The sequence below is a fragment of the Fonticula alba genome (assembly GCF_000388065.1).
Source record: "Fonticula alba strain ATCC 38817 unplaced genomic scaffold supercont2.9, whole genome shotgun sequence".
NCBI lineage: Eukaryota > Rotosphaerida > Fonticulaceae > Fonticula > Fonticula alba.
Window position 1 is genome coordinate 136,657 of NW_009242979.1, and position 14,311 is coordinate 150,967.

General features: G+C 68.0%; 3 protein-coding genes and 1 non-coding gene across 4 annotated transcripts; 2 read left to right on the forward strand and 2 right to left on the reverse strand.

The window, feature by feature from the left end:
* The first annotated feature begins 365 nt into the window (after positions 1–365).
* H696_05100 lies at positions 366–439 on the forward strand. Its single transcript has one exon. It is a non-coding gene; the product is annotated as a tRNA-Val (tRNA).
* Positions 440–1,039: 600 nt separating this feature from the next.
* Positions 1,040–2,707, reverse strand: H696_05101 (hypothetical protein). The gene is made up of 4 exons (XM_009498951.1): positions 2,594–2,707; positions 2,385–2,468; positions 2,144–2,275; positions 1,040–1,984 (listed from the first exon to the last, which is right to left on the reverse strand). Exons 1-4 carry the CDS (start codon positions 2,594–2,596, stop codon positions 1,322–1,324), a joined length of 882 nt encoding a protein of 293 aa, XP_009497226.1. The 5' UTR covers positions 2,597–2,707; the 3' UTR covers positions 1,040–1,321.
* A 1,613-nt stretch (positions 2,708–4,320) lies between these two features.
* On the forward strand, positions 4,321–7,169 carry H696_05102 (elongator complex protein 3). Its single transcript, XM_009498952.1, has 6 exons — positions 4,321–4,589; positions 4,708–4,847; positions 5,004–5,654; positions 5,844–6,037; positions 6,163–6,484; positions 6,609–7,169. Exons 1-6 carry the CDS (start codon positions 4,361–4,363, stop codon positions 7,095–7,097), a joined length of 2,025 nt encoding a protein of 674 aa, XP_009497227.1. The 5' UTR covers positions 4,321–4,360; the 3' UTR covers positions 7,098–7,169.
* Positions 7,170–7,510: 341 nt separating this feature from the next.
* H696_05103 (hypothetical protein) lies at positions 7,511–14,301 on the reverse strand. The gene is made up of 8 exons (XM_009498953.1): positions 13,827–14,301; positions 13,258–13,442; positions 12,423–13,080; positions 12,196–12,297; positions 11,909–12,079; positions 10,900–11,769; positions 10,310–10,743; positions 7,511–10,006 (listed from the first exon to the last, which is right to left on the reverse strand). Exons 1-8 carry the CDS (start codon positions 14,122–14,124, stop codon positions 7,592–7,594), a joined length of 5,133 nt encoding a protein of 1,710 aa, XP_009497228.1. The 5' UTR covers positions 14,125–14,301; the 3' UTR covers positions 7,511–7,591.
* Between the last annotated feature and the right edge of the window lie 10 nt (positions 14,302–14,311).

Below are 14,311 nucleotides of genomic sequence, written 5' to 3' on the forward strand. Positions count from 1 at the left end.
CTCCGAGGCTCCCCGCGGCGCCCCCCGCCCGCCGCCCCCCCACCCCCACCCTCGGCCCATCGCCAAGCAAGGCACGGGCAGCGAATCGGGGCGAGGGAAGGAAGGAGCCGGAAGAGACGCCCCGCGACACCTCACTTCGACCAGCATGGAGGAGGGGCGCACACGCCTGACGATAAATGCCTTTGCTTGGGGGACCGGAGGGCGGGGGCCACAGCCGCGACCCGACGAAGGTCAAGAATGGGTCAACAACAAGGCCAGGCCTTTTTTCGGGAAGACATGCCCTCCCGGGCAGTGGGCAGCGGCCGCCCCGGGCGCTCCTCGCGCCAGAGATTCATAGGCACCATTTGCTGGTCCTGGCGTGTGATGTCCGGATGGTGTAGTCGGTTATCATATCTGTCTTACACACAGAAGGTCCCCGGTTCGATCCCGGGTCCGGACAGCGTTTATTTTCCCTTGGGTGGTCCGCGCTTTTTGGCCGGCCCTCCGCCTCCGGGGGGGGGGGGGGGCTCCCTCCTGCGCCCGTGCGTGTGTGTGGCTGTGTGCCGGTCCTCGGCCCCTTGTTCGGCGGGGCACTCTCTTTGGGCGTCGCCTATTTTCCGCCCCGGCCAGCGGGAGGGCTCTCTCTCACGGATTACGCACAACCAGGGGTCGGGTGCACACGGCATTGTCATTGCTCCATTATTTCTTTTCCCTCTCGAGCTCTCCCCCCCCGTGCTCTGCTCCATGTCCATCGATCTTGGCCGTCCCCCTTGGGCGTGCTCACTTGCCCCCCCCCCCCCCCCCCCCTTTTCTCGTCGGCTTCCTCCCACAAGAAGCCTCCTGCCATGGATGCGAGGCGAGGAGGAAGGGACGACACACGCCACACGCGACCGGGGGAGGAGTGGTCGTTTATTTGGTTTCTTTTCTTTTTTTCGCATGTTCACTTTGTTGACAGCGTGTGTGTCGTCGTTGGCTTTTGGTCGCGGCCTCCGAGGGGCGGCGAGCCCACCGTGTCCCGCTCTGCCCCCCTCCCCCTCCCCCCAGGGGGGTGGGAGCTTGAAGGTGGGGTGGGGGGGGGGGGGGTGCGCCGGCGCAACGCGGCCCAGCCTGAACTCAGGCGGAGGAAACGGGAAATGGGGCGGGGGGAGAGGAGGGAAGAGACGGGATGGGGCGCCGACCGAAGGAGGAAAGGCTGGCACCGGAGCCGGGCAACTGAGTCCGGCGCCGGCGTCGGGGGAGGGACAATCGAGGAGGCGGACTCGATGAAATCCACCAGCAGGGAGGAGCAAGCCCAACGAAGCCAGGGGGGCACAGTGGGGAGCTGGACAGGGGCTCCCGCCGATCAGGGGGAGTCACCGCCAAAGAGGCTGGTCCAGATGAACCCGACAACCGAGGAGATGGCCGAAACCATGGCGCCAAGAATGCCCTCCTCGGCCGGCGGGGCAGCCGGGGCCGAGGTATCCGGCACCAGCAGGGCGCCGGAGGGCTTGCCGTCGGTGGGCTTGCCGTCGGCGGGCTTGCCGTCGGCGGGCTGGGCAGCCACCGGAGCCGGGAAGACCTCCATGGCCGGCTGCGGCGGGCAGTCCGACATCGAGGCCTGGCCCTCCTCCAGGCCGGGGGTCGAGGTTGCCGCCGGAGTGGCCGAGGCAGGGGGCGCAGGCTCGACGGCCGGCTGCTTCGGGGTATCGGCCACCACGGGCTTCGGCGGGGCGGCCGCGGCAGCCACCGGCTCCGGGGCAGGGGCGGCAGCCGGAGTGGCAATGACAGTCGGCTCTGGCGGGGGCGTCACCACCGCAGCCGGCGCCGCGGGGGACTCCGCCACGGCGGGCTCCGGGACGACGGCCATGCTGAGCGGCCGGGGAGCGGCCACCGGCAAGACCTCCGTATTGGACGGCCCAAACTGGGAGATGTCCGTTGGAGCGAGAACCATCATGGACTGGGCACGACGGCCGGTCGGTCGAACGGCCGCCTTCCTCCGCAGGGCGCTATTGTCCAGGGAGGAGGTCTGGGCAAAGGAGGTCAGGACCAGGCAGACGGGCGGCCAGACCCGGGGAAACCGAGGGGTCAGCCCGGAGAGGAAAGCAGAGCGGGCGATTGCGAGGTGGAGGGGGGGGGGGAGGCGGGGGGGGGATGGTCGATCGTGGGGTGGCAGTCACGGACATACCTTGGGGGGAGCATCAAAGGTCACGGTGCGCAAGGTGGTCGGGGTCGGCAGACGCTCGGCCTCCGGTGAGGGAGGGAACTCCGAGTCCGGAGACTTGGGATACGGCTTGGCGCCAGGGACACCCAGGGGGAACTACGAAAAAGGGAGGTCAGAGGAGCCGGAGGAAGTGGCGCGCAAAGCATGAGAGAGAGAGCGCGCGCGCGCGCGGCGGAAAAGGAGAGACCGAGGAGAAAGAACGCACGCTGATCTTGGCCGCAAGTTTGGCGATGTTGGCGCTGACTTTGACATTGGAGGCAGTGCCGTCGGGATTAAGGTGTGGCGAGCTCTGTGGGCGTCGAGCAAAAAAAGGAAAACACGAGAGGCAAGAGGAGCGGGGCGGAAGCCGGAAAATGGGTTAATAGCCGGAGGGACGTCAATGGGTGGCCACACAGGCACCTGCGGTGAACCTACCATAGTGGATGGGGGTCGAGGGGGCGGGCAGCGTCCGTCGGGAAACGCGCAGCGGTGGCGGCGGAACAGCGAAAAGGCGAGGAGAGGAGCAGGACAGCAGGGGCAGGTCGGGCGGGGGGGGGGGGGGGGGGGGGGTTTTTGAAAAGAAAGGGGGGGGGGGGGGGGGGGGGGGGGGGGGGGGGGGGGGGGGGGGGGGGGGGGGGGGGGGGGGGGGGGGGGGGGGGGGGGGGGGGGGGGGGGGGGGGGGGGGGGGGGGGGGGGGGGGGGGGGGGGGGGGGGGGGGGGGGGGGGGGGGGGGGGGGGGGGGGGGGGGAGGGGGGGGGGGGGGGGGGGGGGGGGGGGGGGGGGGGGGGGGGGGGGGGGGGGGGCTTTTGCAAAGGCAAGAGGCGGGTAGGGAGGGGGGAAGGAGAGCTTGGGAAAACCGGGTGACTCCGAGGCTCGATCCACACGCCGGCGGCATGGTGGCTGAAAAGTGTGTGGCATGCCAAGACCCCTCTGAGCCGTGGGGGGGGGGCGCCGGGGGAGCGCGGTCTGCCCCCATCCGGGCCCTTCTCCTCCGAGGAGGGGGGGGGACTCCTCAGGCACAATGAGAGGGAAGCACGGAGTGACGCTGGTCGGGGGGAAAAAAAGGAATTGAGACGACACCAGGCCGGCCCTCAGCCAGGGACGGTGCGATGCGTCACCCCTTTGAGGGGCGTGCTCAGCAGGCAGTCGCGAACCCTCGGGGATGGGAAAGAGCGATGCGCGCGAGGCGGAAGGCCACGCAGAGAAGGAAGAGACCCTGCGAGGGCGAGAGCAGGTCAAGATGGATGGATGGATGGATGGATGGATGGATGCCAGGGGGAGGGTACACTCATCACAGCCCAGGGACGCCCGGCACAACCTGGGGCGATCGCGAAATCCCGCCCTCCCGACGGGCAAACTCCCATACCAAATGGGATGCAAGGAGCGCGCAGGCCCTTTTGCGCATCCTCCACAGGAGTGCCCTTCGCCGGCGTCCCAAGTCGTGCTGCACCCCTCTTCCCGGCGCGCGCACACACACACGCTGAGGCGGACGCGGTGATGAATGTGCCAGTCCAATATACGGCCGGCCAGCATCGAGGTTCACCAGGCGCGCCATTCCTCTCGCCGGGGCGGCCTAGATGCTAGGATCGGGCGCCAGGGTTTCGGCCCGCATTCACATCCTCTAACAAACTACACTCTTCATCGGCGGGCGGGCGGGGGGGGGGGGGGGCCGATCATCAGCCTCCCCCCGCCCACAGCCCCGGCCAAGGATGCAGAGCTCCTCTCCCCCGTCCGAGCCTGGCGGAACCTGCCGGGGGATCGCCCCGCGGAACACTCAACGCGGGGCTCACTCCCACACACCCCTGCGCCCCCACGGAAGGGGGTCCACCCGCAGACACTCAAACGCACACTCATGCACGCACCGAGGCCCGGAAAAGGGGCCGGGAAGGAGAATACCAGACGACGGTGGAATTCGTCAACCCCGTAGAACGCCAGGTCCCGTGACGCTCCCGTGCAGGGTATATCACGAGCCACGATCCATCTTCAGAACGCCCGCCGCACACCGCGGGGCCCGGCCTGCTCGGTGGGACGCCCCCTCATCGGCGAGCGGACTGGCGTGGGAGGGGCCGCGCAGCTTTGTCCAGAGATTGCCCCCCCCCCCCCCTGCTCCCCATCACCTCCCCGCCTCCTCCATTTATTTCCGCCTTTTCTCTCTTCCCCCCCCCCCCTCCCGGCTCTCCCTCTTAGTCTCGCCCAACGGACATGGTCGACGCCATCCCCGCGCCGTCGGTTGCGCCCCTGCATGCGGGCTCGGCGTCGGTGCGCTCGCGACGCCGGGCGGCCGCGCGCGCCGCCCGCGCGGCCTCCGGCGCCGCCGGGGCCAATGCCGCCGCCGATCAAATCACCTCCGAGCGACTGGCCACCGCCTGTGACACCATCATCCGGGAGATGATCGCATCCGTCGAGGCCGGTCGGAATGTCAACCTCAATGGTTCGCCCAACTGCGCGCATCTCTACATGCCTTTCTCCCTCTCTCTCTCTCTCTCTCTCCCCGGGGCAGCCTGCCGATTCTTGCTCACCTCTTGTCCGCCTGGATCTCCCACCGGTAGCCTTGAAGTCTCGCGTCTCCCGCGACATGGGCCTCGCCTCGCAGCCGAAGTTGGTGGACCTGATTGCGGCCATCCCGGCCGCGCACCGGGCGGCCCTCCTACCGCGCCTGCGTGCGAAGCCCATCCGCTCGGCATCCGGCGTGCGTGCTCCCTTTTGCCGGGCCGCCTTGCACGCGCTGCTGCCCCCACCAACTGATGCTCACCGCTCCATCACGGCCATGGCGCCTTTTGCTGTCCCTTTTGCCTCCCCTGCGCCCCCCCCCCTCTCCTCCTCCTGTCGGGCCCGCTGCCCGCAGGTCGCCGTCGTGGCCGTCATGTGCAAGCCCCACCGCTGCCCCCACATCGCCCTCACCGGGCACATTTGCGTCTACTGCCCCGGTGGCCCGGACTCCGACTTCGAGTACAGCACCCAATCGTACACCGGCTACGAACCGACCAGCATGCGCGCCATCCGGGCACGCTACGATCCCGGGGCCCAGGTGGCCGGTCGCGTGGCGCAACTTCGCGGCCTCGGGCACAATGTCGACAAGGTGGAGTTTGTCCTCATGGGCGGCACCTTCATGTCCCTGCCGCTGGCCTACCGGAATGCCTTCATTCGAGACCTTCATGATGCCCTGACCGGGCGGTCTTCCAGCACCGTGCAAGAGGCCGTGGCCCTGGCCGAGCACAGCCGCGGGGCCAAGTGCGTCGGCTTGACGATCGAGACTCGGCCGGACTACTGCCTCGGCGCGCACCTCGGCCAGATGCTGACATACGGCTGCACCCGGCTGGAGATCGGCGTCCAGAGTGTCTACGAGGACGTGGCCCGGGACACCAATCGCGGCCACACGGTCCAGGCCGTGTGCGAGTCCTTCGAGATGTCCAAGAATGCCGGCTTCAAGGTGGTGGCCCATATGATGCCCGACCTGCCGAACGTCGGCTGGGAGCGCGACTACGAACAGTTTGTGGTGCGCTCCCTTGTCGCCCCCCTTTGTCGGCCGCTTCATTTCCCTCCCGCTTCTTCCTCCTCTCTCTCTTCCTCTCTCTCCCACACACACACACACACACACACACACACCCGCGCATGTGCGGTCGTCTTGCCCATCCTGCGGCGGCATTGCTGACCACCATGGCTCCTGCCGTCGCCCTTTCCGCAGGAGTTCTTCTCCAACCCTGCCTTCCGGCCGGATGGTCTGAAGCTCTACCCGACGCTGGTCATCCGTGGCACCGGGCTGTATGAGCTCTGGCGCACTGGGCGCTATAAGAACTACCCGCCCGATGTGCTGGTCGACCTGACCGCTCGGATTCTGTCTCTCGTCCCGCCTTGGACCCGTGTATACCGTGTTCAGCGGTGCGTCCTCAAGCTGCCAGGGTCTCCCCCCCCCCCCCCCCCCCCATCCCCATGTGCTAATGTGCCCCTCCCCTGTTCTCCCTCCCCCCCCCCTCCCTCCTTTCTCCTTGCCCCGCTGTCGAAAGTGACATTCCCATGCCCCTGGTGTCCTCCGGTGTGGAGCACGGCAACCTCCGCGAGTTGGCTCTGGCCCGAGTGCGCGAGCTCGGCCTGGCCTGCCGCGATGTGCGCACCCGTGAAATCGGCATTGCCACCATCCGGGACTCGGTTAACCGCATTCGTGGCCAGGCTCCGATCCCGAGCGAGGCCGACCGCGCGGCGGCCCTTGACCAGGCCGCCGCCCGTGCCGAGGCCCGGCCTGTGTGCGAGCTCATCCGGCGTGACTACACCGCCAACGGCGGATGGGAGACCTTCCTCTCGTACGAGGAGACCGAGCGCGATGTCCTGGTACGCCCGTGCCTCACCCCGCCGCATGCCATGCTCCTCGCCCTTTGGGCCTCGCCTTTCCCCGCCCCCCCCCCCCCCTCCCTCCCCCCTCCTCTAACTCTCGGCAATCGCGCTCGACATCCAGGTTGGCCTCCTGCGCCTGCGCAAGTGTGGCCCCTCGACAACCGGCCCGGAGCTCACCCTGCCGGAGGGCGGCTACAGTTCCGCGCACGATCTCGAACATGGTGCCGCCTGGGGCGGTGTGTCCATCGTCCGAGAGCTCCATGTGTACGGCGATGCTGTGGCCGTTCACGACCACGGGGCTGGGCGTTCCAATGCCGGCGTTTCACCGGACGAGGCCGTGTCGGCCGGTGCGCCTCAACAACACCGCGGTTTTGGAGCCATGCTGCTGGCGGAGGCGGAGCGCATCGCTCGCGATGAGCACCGCGCCCGCAAGCTGGCCATCATTGCCGGCATCGGGACCCGGCACTACTACCGGCGCCTGGGCTACGAGCTCGATGGGCCCTACATGAGCAAGTGGCTGGCCCCGCCGGCCGAGCTGGCTGGCCCGACTGACTTGCTTCCCGAGGGCGACTCCCTTCGTGAGGAGGATTTCCTTGTAGATGCCCTTTGAGTGTGCAAACACCGTGAGCACGAGGGGCTTGAAGGAAATCCCGAAAAATAGACCACCGAAGCATAGGCAAGAGCACATCTAGCCCCGTGGCCGGGGGGAGGGGAGGGGCAGAGGGGAGGAAGGAAGGCGCAACAGTGTATTTATCTAAATTGGAAATCTAACATGTTGCGCGCGTGCGCCGGAGGGGGAAAGAGGTGAGGGGGCAGGCGAGGGAGGAATGGGGTGCGCCATCCTCCCGCCCCGGCACAGGCGTGGTCGCCGCATTGATCAAGGACAGAGAGGGGGGAGGGGGGAAGGGGAAGGGGAGAGAAAGGCAAGGGAAGAAGGGGCTGCCCGATGGGACCAGGCATGGCCCTTGCATCAGGCGAGGGGGGGGGGGGGGGGGGGGAGCGCGGCCGGCCAGGGTGTGTGTGTGTGTGTGTGTGTGTGTGTGTGGAAAAGAGGCTCCATGATGAGGACGCTGGAGGGAAGCAGGAGAAGAAGACGCGGCACACCTACAATGCATCATCGCCATCTCCATCACCCCAGTCGGCGTCGGTGGTCCAAACAACACCAGACCGGTCGGTTTGGAAGGCGCGCGTGTCGGGGCGAGGCGCGGCATCGGCGGCCGGTCCGGCTGCCGGCCGCTCGGCGAGAGAGTCCCCCGAGGCAGGGGACCCCCCCTCGGGTCGGCCATGCAGCAGGTCCCGACGGAGGTACTCCCGCAGGAAGAGCAATCCCACCACCAGCAGACCGAGGGAAATGATGAAGGCATCATCGGACAGCAGGGCCACCACGCGCTGGAAGGTCCACGCGGAGGTGGCAGCGGCAGAAGCCGGGTCGATGGCCGGGATCTTCCCGCCAGCCACCGGACCATGGCTGCTGCTGCTGCTGCTGCTGCTGCTGCTGCTGCTGCTGCTGCTGCTTGGGGTGAAGAGGGTCCACCGGCGCCCGGCGACCAAGGAAGCCAGGAACTTCTCGGCCCCGGCGGCGGCCTGCTCATCCACCAGCCCCGGGGCCACCAGCCAGCGAAGAAGGCGCCAGCCGGTGCGCGGCAGGCTCCATGGAGCCAGGGCGCGGATACTGAGCAATCCGCTCAGGGTGAGGTCATGCGGACGGAAGCCCTCCGGCAGTTCCGGGTCCGGCAAATCAATGCCAAAGAGCCAAACCAGCAACTGCCGGGATCGCTGGAGAAGTACCGCTGCAGGGGAGCTGTGCAGGGCAATGCGCTGGTGCAGGGGGACCGTCCCGGTGGCCAGGGCCAGTGGATTGGGCCACCAACTCCAGGTGAGCATGGTCCCGAGCCCGGCCCCGGCGCCCGTGGCCGCGGGCTCCGCAATCAGACCCACATGTGCCAAGGTGCGCAGCAGGAAGAGCCACACCCGAGCCAGGAGAATGGCCAAGTGGGAATCGGGCTCGGCGCGACGTGACAGCGACAGCAAGATGGACGCCGTGGCTAGGTCCGGCTGCACGATATCCGGATTGTAGGGACCGGCAGCGGCCGGGCCACGGTCCGGGGACCGCGTCGGCGACCCCTGCCACAGTCCAACCACCCGTAGGAGGTATCCAAGAAGATGTTCCACCAGGTCGGACATCGGCCATGGCAGCCAGCGTGCCAGGCGCATCGGCAGTGGCACTCGCGGGGCCGGGGCCTCGGGCCCGCTGGGACCGGTGTTCGGGAGCACCGGTCCCACCGGCGTGCCCTCCGCCACCGGGACAATGTCCCGGCACCAGCCAGTGGCATGCATCCGAGCCAGGGTGAAGAGAGCCTCGCCGCTGGGGCGAGCGAAGCCGCCATACGGGCCACCGCGCCCGGTCCCTCCAGCTGCCAGCTGGTCGACACCCTGCAACAGCGAGACCCCATCGCCGATGGGGGGATCGGGCTCCCGCGCGGGCAGCCCATCGAAGAACCCCCCCTCGAGCCAATGCGTGCGAGTGTGGTTCTGAATGCCACTGCCCACCAGCAGGTCCGGGGTGATGTAATCCCCGGCCACATTGTACGGCAGGGCCGGCCAAAAGTCCAACACATCAAGCTCGCGTGCCGACAGGGCCAGCTGCATGCCGCCGGATTGGGCCGAGCCAGCACCCCCGGCGGAATCGAACAAGGCGCCCCCCGACCGACCGCCAATGCCCATCCCAATGGCCGGATGGTTGAAGACCAGCGGCGAGTACCGGTCAATACCGGCCGCTCCAAAGAGGGAGGCCAAGCTCGCGCCACATAGGCTCCGGCGCGCGATGGCCAAATGCGTGGCCTCGGTGTGGGCAGAGGCTGGGCCGCCCGAGGTCAGGTCTGCTTGGCGGGCGGCTGCCAGCGCCGGGGCCAGCGCATCGGCCGCCGCCACCAGGCTCTCGGCCAGGGTGTTCCGCGCGATCGGGCAGCCAGCATGCGCGGCCCGGCGCCAGAAGGCCAACTCGGCCGCGGTGGCTCGATCGTCGGCTGCCGAGAAAACCCCCAGATCATGGGGACCGGCCAGGGGATTGGCCCCGCCGGCGGCTTGCTGCAAACGGTCGCGCTCCCGAACCGCCGGCCCGAGGCCCAATCGCAGCAGCGACGACGGGCATGCCAACACCGACACCCCGGCCCGGGCACATGCCACCCGAGTGAAGTAGTCAGCCAGATGTGCATGGCCATACACAGCGGCCGGGGTGGACAAGGCCAGCGGAGGGATGACCAGCGGCGATGCCGGCAACAGGGGAGCCGTCTTGGACCCGGGCTCGGTGGCCATGGAGACTTGAGACCGCAGCGCAGCCAGGGTATGCGCGGCGCCGTGTGCCGCGCCCGACTGGCTGGCCCCGACCTCCGACAGGGCGGCCAGCATGCGGTGCGCCGGCCCGAAGAACCCTCGGGCGATGCCCTCATGCACGCGCTCCGGCCAGGGGCGCGTTGTGTCCAGGTGCTTGAGAATCTGATTGATGGCAAGCCGATACAGCTGTTGCACGTGGAGACCGAAAAGGAGCGCAGCAAACACAGAGATAGGGAGAGACGGAGAGACGGAGAGACGGAGAGAGAGGAAAGCAGGGAGGGAGAGACGCGGAGGCACAGAAACACAACTGAAGCCAGAGGAAACAACAAGAGCGCCAGGAAAGCGTCAGCGACCCGGGCAAATGGGAGGACATGGCTTGATATCCATGATCCTGCGGGGAGACCAGACGGAAGGTGGGCGAAGAAGGGAGGAAATAGAGAGAGAGAGAGAGAGAGAGAGGGAGAGAGGGAGAGGGAGAGAGATACGTACATTGACGGCCGCCGGACAGGCGGTCTCCGAACTGTCCGAACGATGTTCCCTCAAAAGGAGGCTATCCAGCTGGCCATCGAGGATGAGATGCGCCAGCTCGGCTGTGGCGAAGACATTTCCCGGGCGGATGTTCGACAGGGAGGCAGTCAGGCCATGCTCAGCCAGCAGAGCCTCCGCCCCGTCGGTCCCCATCTGGGACGCGTGCACGGCTTGCTGATGCGAGTGCGCCATCACCGGCAATGACACCCGGCCAAACCCGATCTTGGCCGAGGTGAAGGGCTCGCGCAACCCCGGACCGCTGGCCCGAGCCCCGGTCATGTCGGGTGCCATGTCGAGACGATCCTCAATCAGCAGCTCGGCATCCAGGGAGGGGGCGGCCGCGCGCCGGAGCATTCGCAATCCGCGTGGCAGATCTCGGGCAACAGAAATGCCATCTGACGGGAACCCGGCCCCGGGGAGAAGGAAGAGTCAGCCAAAGCCGAGGCAGAGAGGGAGGGAGAGAGAGAGAGAAGGATGACGGTCCACAGACAGACGCAAAGCGGGAGAGGGACGGGGGGAGGGGGGACGAAGCAAAGAGCCAGGGGACGCACTGATGTAGAAGTAGCCACAACGCGCCAGGGCCTCGGGGCTGGCGATGTCGGCCCACTCCCACTCTTCCCAGAGGTCGGCAGCTGGCCCATCGGCGGAGCTATGGCCGGGTGGCACCGGGGGAGGGGAGCCCGACATGCGGTCGGCTTCGAGCGGCTCATCGCCGAAGAATGTCCCCAGTACATCGAGGAAGGAGAAGAGCGACCCGTCGGCCTGAGCTCCGTCATCCGGCAGCACCGGACCGGCGTTGAGCCGCGAAGAGGGAGTGAAGTTGAGAGGCACACCAGCCACACCACAGTAGAGTGACCGGGCCACATGCTGCAAGTCGTCGGCCATCGAGTGGCCATGGCTGCCGTTGGTGCCGCCGACGCGAGCTCCCCATGGCCGGAGGTCCATCGAGAGGATCTTGGCTCCGGCCAGTTGCAGGAATTGGTCACGCAGGGACAGCGACTGGCCGGGCGAGTGCGGCGACTGCTGCTCGGCCGCCACCCGAGCCGCCTGCGACGCCAACGACGCCAGGATCAGCGCGGACACCGAGTCACGAGAGCGCACTCCAAAGGAGGCATACGACAGCCCACGCAGAATGCGCGACTGGCGCTCGGAGAAGGTTTCCACCAGGGAGGTGCGTAGTGGGCGCGATGCCCGGCCGCCGGGCCCCGCGTCGCCAAGTTGCTGCTGCCCGGCTCCCGGCGAGTGATCGGCCTGGTAGCCGGCCAGGGGCTGGACCATCGGGTCATTGGCGCGGGTGGATGGCTGTCCGAGAGGAGTCGTCATACCGCTGGCGGGGTGCTTCTGGTCCACCGGATCCGGGAAGATGGGTGCCCAGGGCGAGACGTTCAGCAGATCATGCAAATCCAGCTCGGCCAGTCGGCCTGGATGTCAGGCTGGTGTTAGCATCGTCGTGCCCCTATTGGGAGAGCAGAGCAGAGAGGGGGAGAGAGAGAGAGAGAGAGAGAGCAGGGAGAGCAGGCGGCAGGGAGGGACTTGAGGCCAGGGCGTGCGTATACATACCAAGCGACCCTGGATGACCGACTTGGCGAGCTTCCTGATAGAAGCCACGCGCGGCGTCGGCTGGATCACGGCGATTCCCATGCAGTCCCCACCGGGCAAGGTCGCCCAGAAGCAGGTCCACCGCACCTGGGGGGTCGAAATCGTCCGGCTCAATGTGGGCGATCGAGTTGCCTGGAGAACGGGCGAAACGAGTGGATTAGGGCTGGGAGGGAAGGCAGTGTACTGATGGATCCACATAACAGGGTGGGAGGGAGGGAAAGAGGGGAGGGCGGGGGGAGGGCACATACGGAACACCTCGCGACGGTGTTTCACGGCAGGGTCCGCAAGATCCAGGCGCTCGCCTGGGAAGGGAGGCAGGCCCACGCCCGGGAGGTAGCCAGATGCCTCGGCTGATGTTGCATTGGGCAGGTGAGAAATGGACGAGCGCATCGGGGAGAAAGAAAGATGAAAGAGAGAGGGGGGGAGAGGGGGATCGCTGCAGGAGAGGAAGAATCTCGGAAAAGAACCGGCGCACCAAGAAGGATGGCCTTGCGGTAGAAGATGGCCGCATTCCGGCAGTTGAAGCCGCCGCTGAAGTGATCGGCTCGCGGGGAGAGAGGCTCATCGCGGGGCTGATCCCCGGGGTCGGTACCATTGAGGAGGGGATGCTCCGCCTCCCGGGGGGGAGAGGTTTCCCCGGGAGGGGAGGCGGCGATGGGGGTGTGCTTGGCGGCATCGGCGCGTCCGATCCACCACCGGTCTCCCAGAGCCGAGAGAGCCAGGATTCGCGCATCGACCGATGTCCGAGACAGGGCGGCCGGCAGTCGAGCCCCGGCTGGCGTGGTGCCCAGAGAGGCCTCCGCCATGTGGGACAGCTGCTGGAGGGTCTGCCGGGCCGCGGCGCGATCGGCCTCGATGCCGGTCGACTGCGAGGAAGACAGGAAGTCGGGTGCCACATCAGCCGCACGCATCAGATACTCCCATGACCGATGGTGGCCGGCGGCCGATGGCCGGCCCGAGACCTCCTCCACCGAGGACACCATGGCATATGTCCCATTGGAGGGGGCTCCCCAGCCGAGACCATGCAGCAAGCCAAGCAGCAGCGGCGGTCCGGGGAGGTCAGGTGCCAGCGCGGCCGCCTCCTCGAGCAGGTCGGCTGCCTTGGCGGCACTCAGTGGCTCGAACCAGCCGAACTGCATGGCCAGGCGAGTCGAAGCACACCGATGTCAGTGGAGGGAGAAGCATCGGAGGGGATGGCACGTCGACCGGGCAAGGCACGAAGTACAAGGCCGATGGAGAGAGAGAGAGGGGGGGGGAGGGAGAGAGAAACTGAGGTGGCGAGGGGAAGAGGGCGCGAGGAGGGCACGCACGAGGTGCCCTTCAGCGAGGAGGAAGCGAGCATCGGCGCCAGTGGCGCTCGGCACATCGGGCGCCGCGACAACCGTCTCCAGAAGGCTCTGGGATCCGGCCATCAGCCGGCGCCAGGACTTGCCAAAGGGGAAAGACGAGGCATCCGCGCGCTCAACCAGGGCAATGGCGACGGCCAGGCGGTGGGCTGCGCCGCGGCAGCATGGTGTTCAGCCCGAAGGAGACGACGGAATGCGCCGCGTTAGACCAGCACCCTTGGGAGAGAAGGGCGGGGGGCGGGGGGGGGGGGGGGGGGGGCGGGGGGGGGGGGGGGGGGGGGGGGAGGGGGGGGAGCAGGGCGGTGCGAGCGGCTAACGGCGCGCGGGGGCGGAGGCACGAGCAGCAGGGGCGTGCAGGGCGGGGGGGGGCCGCTCGCCCGCGCCGGCCAGACGCCCGGCGGGGGGGGGAGGGGGGGGGGGAGGGGAACCGAGGGGGGGGACGGAAAACGAAAAGGGGGGGGGGCCAGCCGGGGGGGGAAGGGGGGGGGGAGGGGGGGGAGCAGGAGGGGGTGGTGACCCTCCAAAAGGCGTACCCGGACTGGTAAGCTGCTTAGCGCAGGTGACAACCGCCGCGCTGTCAATCGGGGAGTTAACATCTAGCGGATCGAAGCCGCACTGAAGAGGGGCATTGCGCGTGGCCAGGAGCTCCGCATAGTCGGGACTCGAGCTGGAGCTCGGTGGAACATTGGTACCGGCTGCCAGGGGGCTCAACAGGACCGTGGCCGCGGCAAGCAGCAAGAACAGCAGCCGCGGAAGGGAGGCGACAGGGAGACAGTGCGTCAAGCCTAGTCGCCGCTGTGCGCGGGAAAATACCCGGAGCCTGACGTTCATCGGGTCGCAAACACTGGACAAGGGAGGTATGCGGAGGTGGCGGCGAAGCGGACATGCGTGAACGCGAGGGCACGGAAACACCTTGAGAAGTGGTAGAGCCCCCTCCGGAGGGGGGAGTTAGGCACGCCCTTCGGATGAGAAGGGGCGAGAGGGAAGGAGAAGGGAGGGCAGTTGCGGGCTGGGGGGG

Coding starts and splice junctions, on each gene's coding strand:
- H696_05101 (XM_009498951.1), bottom strand. Junction 2,276..2,384: donor AACTTGCGGCCAAGATCAGC/GTGCGTTCTTTC, acceptor CCTTTTTCGTAG/TTCCCCCTGGGTGTCCCTGG. Junction 1,985..2,143: donor CCTTTGATGCTCCCCCCAAG/GTATGTCCGTGA, acceptor TCCTTTGCCCAG/ACCTCCTCCCTGGACAATAG.
- H696_05102 (XM_009498952.1), top strand. CDS start 4,361: ATGGTCGACGCCATCCCCGCGCCGTCGGTTGCGCCCCTGCATGCGGGC. Junction 5,655..5,843: donor GCGACTACGAACAGTTTGTG/GTGCGCTCCCTT, acceptor CCCTTTCCGCAG/GAGTTCTTCTCCAACCCTGC. Junction 6,485..6,608: donor AGACCGAGCGCGATGTCCTG/GTACGCCCGTGC, acceptor CTCGACATCCAG/GTTGGCCTCCTGCGCCTGCG.
- H696_05103 (XM_009498953.1), bottom strand. CDS start 14,124: ATGAACGTCAGGCTCCGGGTATTTTCCCGCGCACAGCGGCGACTAGGC. Junction 13,443..13,826: donor TAAGCAGCTTACCAGTCCGG/GTACGCCTTTTG, acceptor GCCGCGGCGCAG/CCCACCGCCTGGCCGTCGCC. Junction 10,007..10,309: donor CCTGTCCGGCGGCCGTCAAT/GTACGTATCTCT, acceptor CACGTGCAACAG/CTGTATCGGCTTGCCATCAA.